Source organism: Camellia sinensis, chromosome 1, assembly GCF_055761805.1.
Source record: "Camellia sinensis isolate YWXY chromosome 1, ASM5576180v1, whole genome shotgun sequence".
In the NCBI taxonomy this organism is placed as follows: domain Eukaryota; kingdom Viridiplantae; phylum Streptophyta; class Magnoliopsida; order Ericales; family Theaceae; genus Camellia; species Camellia sinensis.
Window position 1 is genome coordinate 253,310,668 of NC_138961.1, and position 6,018 is coordinate 253,316,685.

The 6,018-nt window shown below is 36.8% G+C and overlaps 1 protein-coding gene across 2 annotated transcripts; it reads right to left on the bottom strand.

The window, feature by feature from the left end:
• Window positions 1-280: 280 nt before the first annotated feature.
• Window positions 281-5,620, bottom strand: LOC114315871 (uncharacterized). Of its 2 annotated transcripts, none has more exons than XM_028262489.2 (2): window positions 4,576-5,620; window positions 281-1,322 (listed from the first exon to the last, which is right to left on the bottom strand). In XM_028262489.2, the coding sequence occupies exons 1-2, from the start codon at window positions 5,143-5,145 to the stop codon at window positions 606-608; spliced, it is 1,287 nt and encodes a 428-aa protein (XP_028118290.2). In that variant the 5' UTR covers window positions 5,146-5,620; the 3' UTR covers window positions 281-605. The 2 variants fall into 2 exon arrangements, with proteins under 2 accessions (XP_028118290.2, XP_028118291.2); XM_028262490.2 differs by having other exon boundaries at window positions 4,585-5,550.
• Window positions 5,621-6,018: the final 398 nt, after the last annotated feature.

Here is a 6,018-nt window from a genome sequence, read left to right on the forward strand (position 1 = left end):
GAGCCAATGTAGCTGAGCCATACAAGCACCATGCGGGGAATAAGAGAACGGAAGGTTAAATTTTGCCCCGTAGCGAGATTTGAACCAGAACAACCCACTTGGTAAAAGAGCGTATTGTCTGTTGGGCCAACCCTTGAGTCTCTGCCAGCAATTTACAAGGATGAAAGCACAATCGGTGCTGCAACTCTGTACAGTAAACCATACAAAAAATGAGTTCCAATTAAAGCAAAATGCAGTTTTAAAGCTACAATAACTCCCCATCTTTCCAATGCAGACAGTATAGCCAAAACAATTTATTATACTCCCAAATAAGGAAATATGTGTCTCACTCTATAATTAACAACATTCGTAAAATGCTACAAATCAAAAGAATCACCCAGGACCTAGATCCCAAACTCTGGCATAAAATTATTTTTTTCTGCTGAGTTGGTAACCTGGAAATAAATATGACAAGGTTACAAAGAGTAAAAACATCACTGTATCATGTGAAGCATGGATTGCAGGGTTCAATTTCAATCCATATGTTATGTCCCAATAAAGGCAATTTCCAAACAACAATATGCATTCCATTTTTTTGCAAGTGTGATGGTTCTCATAGTTTCTGACTAGAGAAGCCTGAGATGTGCTGTATCGTTCAATCTCTTTATCTGCCAACCCATTTTCCATGAATGTTGTAACACCGTTATAGAAGAATCTTCTACGCAGATCCTATGTGACATTGCTGGGCTGCACCCAAGGAGGCCTGTGAGAAGACACTTAATCGGAACTGAGTGAGTGAAAACACCAATAGAAGAAGAGACACAAGAAGAAGAACCCCTGACATTTATTTCATTAAGATCGATTTGGCTGTGGGGTACTCGAGGAGACATCTCATCATCAGCCTCATGATCTCCGGTTGTAGTCACAAACTGTAGCCTGCTCTTCCCAGATTTTTTCTTTGAAAGCCCCTGTCGATTCCTGTGAAGCAAATCCCAGTTGGGTGGTGGGAGAGAAGGCCCATCCCCGTCATGAATTGAGTTTGTATGTGCATGAGAATTGTGGTGCGAAAACTCTTGATTCTCATGCTGCGAGGGTGGCGAAAAATCTGATATAAATTTTTCAGGCAGTCCCAAAACCGTCCCATTTAAGAACTGGACCATTCGGAATTCCACTTGCCTCAGTGATTCCCCCGATGGTGCAGAGAAATCAGGCTGGAACCGGTCCATCAAGCTCACTATTTCAGGTGTGTATATTTCTGACCGGTGGCAGCCCTCCCAGTGTCCCTGACTCATCTCCAGAAGTGCATCTGAGGACTGTATTTGTTCCTCTGCTAAGTTCATCTCCTGTATAGTTTAACATGTAACGTTTTGATCAAATGTAATTTAGAGGCAAAGTAGAACATTCAAATAATAATACACTGTTGTATGAAAAATCAACTCTCTATCACCCTTTGAACTGCTCCAATCATGTGTAAAACGCAATAAATCAAAATTGTTAACAAATCAATCAATCATCAAAATTATCCCACCAGAACCCACACACAGTTTTCATGAAAAGGAATTACACAATTAATACCCTGAAGCTGCACAGCTATGACAGAATCAATTCATTCAGAATTTACAACTAATTAGCCATGAGATTATTTAAGTAGATGCCTGGCTAAAAGATTGAGGTGAACTCAGAATGTCAACAGCATATTGTGATAAAATGTTGGATACTTATAATTCTGCCCAACAATTAGGCTGCCTACCCAGGTTCCACAACTTGTACAAGCACTTAATTTAAAAATTATTATAAAGTCTTAGTACAACTTGGACTTTGAGATAGATTTAGTACAATCAATAGTATAAATGCACAATGTTATGTGAAAAAGATAACATAAGGGGTCACATAGAAATTGCTAGCATGCTAAACCCAATTTCGTGACAAAGGCATAATGACGTCTTTAATTTGACGTTGATTTGCCCCCTTTTTCTTTCTCACTTTATTTTTATTTTTATTTTTATTATTTTTGTTTTTATTTTATTTTTGTGCTTGTATGCATGTTGGAAGAGAGAGAAGGGGAGAAGGGTCTAAGAGAGGAGTTATCATGATTATATGTGCACATGCACACACACAAATGTTGTCCTGTCCTAACTGTGTCCACATCCCATTTTCAAAATATTCAACAGATTGAAAATTTTGCATTATGTCTAAGTTCACAGCTCTTAACAGTCTAAGTCCATGCAATGTGTTGAAGCTCATTGACATTTTAAATTTTGCATAGGATTTTGAGCAACACAATATGTGGAGAAAGAAAGAGCATCAGTTACTCTTCAAACTTGTTATTGATGGAAAATTTTTGGATTTCCACCGGTTAGGATTCTTATAATGAATAAACATTTCTGTAATACTTTTTAAGTCATCTGTTCCCCTCTCCTCCTTCAATTGCAATATGAAAAATGACACAAGAAGCATTTTCTAACATTAGCAATCAGTTGCCATTAAAATAAATTAAAAAAATCAGTCCTCTTTTTTACAATTTCATTTTAACGCAAAAGCAATAGTAAATTCAGCTCACCAACATTCTGATCCAATCTATTATTATGTCCCAGAAGTTTGATTCTAGATCACAAAGTTAATTTTTGTCAAAATTTTAACAACAAACCAACTTATAAAAGAAATTTTAGGAGACTTACCTGTCATGGACCATATGTTTAGTGTCCTAATGTCTAATTTTGAATGAGCTGAAAAAAGTTAAATTAATTTATGATTCTAAACTCCAAATTTGCATTTTCCACTGTATCTCTAGGAAGGAAAAGAAGGTGCAGGCTGTGCAGCTTTTAAAGGTGGGTGTGAAATTCTCTACACAAATATAGGGCTTGGTAGAGCAGACTGCAACATTTCAACTGAAACTGAAAACAAAAAATCCACTCCACTGCAAAAAGAAATCTTCCATTCGATTGTTTATAGACATTCTACGTTGTAGCATTGCCTATGAAGGTCAAACATCAGTGCTTGGACCTTCAAAGGTAGAAATTTTTACATTTATAAAGTTTCAAGAATGGAAGTTCCCTGAAGTTTATCAAAGAGTCATGAATCTCAGGTAGGCTTCCAATGAACATATCTTCTAAGGTCTCATGCTCAGTAAACCTAATAATACCAATCACCTGAGCTCAGCCATGAACATGTCATTCCACTCCGTCTAGAGCCATGTTTCATGTCAACAATTGCTACCATAAATTTGCAAAATATGGCCCCCAAAGAGTGGATATTGCAGAGAATCTCTAAATTTGGCAATTCTCATTGTCAGTGGGAAAATGTGTTACACTAAATAAAAGTGGTTTGGGGATAGCCTCATTAAATTGCAGTTATGACTTACGACAAATTGAAGGTGACTGTAGAGTCACTGGGGTGATGATCAAAGACTAATCCTTCACAAAGGAACTTCAAATTGTATGAGATCAAATATTTTATTGGAAAAACTACTTTTCATTAATATCAATCATAAACTTAGGTTCTGTTTGCATAGGTGCATTTAAAATAAAGAACTCTATAAAAATATAGAAGAGTTGGTTATTATAACGATTGAGAAACTACAAGAGAAGATAGGGTAGGGTAAGAAGAGAAGTATGTTATAATGATCTTTGTGCAACTATAATCCTTAGCGAAGTATTTCAAGCAACTACTTCTATTCTAGGTTGTTTTCTTAAATCCATTATAATTTATCACGGTAAACTTCTCGAATTCAAACATGAAATCCATATTTAAACTGTCATAGCTAAATTTGATCCATTCTCCCAAAAAGTTAGTGCCCATATCATTTCAAATCTATAAATCCCACAAAAAAAATAAAAAATAAAAATAAAAATAAAAATAAAAAAGTACGGAACATGCACTGTCTAAATTGTGATATCATAACATTCCTTGAGACATATACTTCAACTTTCAAGTCATTATGAATAATGCCCAAGCCTTTTCTAGTGGCTGACATGGTTGGAACGGTGTATGAGAGGGCTTAACCCTCTATGGACTTATTACTTTGGTTTACTTTGGGTACGCTTGATTGGTGGGATTGTAGCTTAGAATTGTGATTGTTAATCCATGGACTCACAATCCTATGTTTGATTGCAAATTTTATTAATCAGATTACATGTATGATGGACATTCAATCCGGCGAAATTGGCAAATTTTTAATATTGAGAGGGATTGGGGATCATAGCCTCAAGTATAAAAGATTAAAGATAAGATGGATATCTAATAAATGGTTATCTTACTAATTTAATTGAATAACTAATACTACACTAATTCAGGGATTATTAATCCTTTCACTATTAATCGGTTAATCAAACAAAACCTTTATGTATTTTCTTTCCGAAGCATCAAAAAAAATTATGAATAATGCTCTCAATCAGTCATCATTTATCACAATTTGTCTTGCATGTAGAAGATTTACTTGTACCAACCAAACAAACAAACAATAAAAAAGAGTACTAATTTCAGCAGTTTGGATAAGGCCTGTACACAGTTTCATCACAATGAAGGAAGAAATAACACAGAGATTAACACATAACATAAGAATTGCAGGAAAAGAAATGAAACAAAACAGAAATGTACCAGACATACGGAAACAGCAGTTGCTCGAGCCCGATCCAATGGCGAAGTGTAAACAGCATTAAATCGAACACCCTGTGATTTCAAGAAGACAGCAAGAGCTCTAGCTTGGCGCTTCCCATTGGGGGTGAGTGCAGCATCGGGACACCTACCGGCAATCAAATCTGGTCTCAAATTCATGTGCCAATCTCCGTGACTGATCAAGAACACCTCTGTAATGGTCCGAGCATCGTTAAGAAGCACATCCGAAGAAAAGCTCCTAGAGAAAGGCAACGGCGGCGGAGGAGGAGGAGGAGCGAGAACATTGTAAGGGTCCCAGACCTTGATCGAAGGTCCGAGTCGAGGAGTGCCGAAGGAGGAGAGCTGGGGGGAGAGCGGGGATGCCGAGGCGTGGCAGGGCAACATCTCTGGCTCCTGTTCTAGAACCTTCTTCACCAAACTGGTATCGCCTAATTCTCTTCTTGGGTCATTTCTTCGGCTAGTATGGTCTTCTTCCTGCTCAGCCTCCTCCTCCTCCTCATCTTCGTCTTCGTCCTCGTCTTCCAACACTTGTGCGGACTGAGATGCACCCATGACAGCGTATTTCTAGGTAGGTAGATCTCTTCGATGATCAAATCGAAATCAAAATCAAATTACGATCTTCTCTTTTACAGTATTAATCAGATTAGATTAGGAAAGCTATGCTATGCATAGTATTCCGATACAAATGATTTCGTCTTGAATCGATGCGATGCGGTGTGTGTAATTATGAATAAATTAGGGTTTTGAGCAAAGAAGGAAGCTTGAGGAGAAGGATGTGAGATCTGAGGACGCGGAGGAAGTAGATCTGGTGTGGTGTGTTTTGTTTCTTTTCTGTGCGTTTACGTTGCACCAGTTGCCTGCTGGAAAACAGCAGACTCACATATTTCTTTATGGAGACTTTCTTTATCTTTATTCCTCCCCCTCCCTCCTGTCCTGCCAAGTTGATCCAATTGCTTTGATTTGATGGCCGTTTTGTAAGGCACTTTGATGGGCGTTTTGGGAGGCTCTTCAAATTTAAGGATTATTTGAAGTCTTTTTAATTTTTTATAATGTAATAAAGAATTGATGTAATTATATATATATAAAAAAATTGTGCTAAAGTAATACAAATCAAACAATCTCTGCCCACAGGCCTATTCTACAAATTAAAAAAAAATTAATTTATATATCAAATACAATTTTTTAATTAAATGTGATAATTTATAAAATAGTTTTCTTTTTCATTATTTTGAAATAAGCCAGTGACATCTGTTATGGAGGTAATTATTCAGTAATTCTGAAATATAGACACGTAATACTTGATAATATGGTGATTAGTGGAGATGGTGGGTAAGCGGGATATTGTGTTGAGTAATTGAGAGACATGATAGCGCATAATGAATAATGATTGACTAAGAATACGGAAACGTGGTATTGCGGGGAATA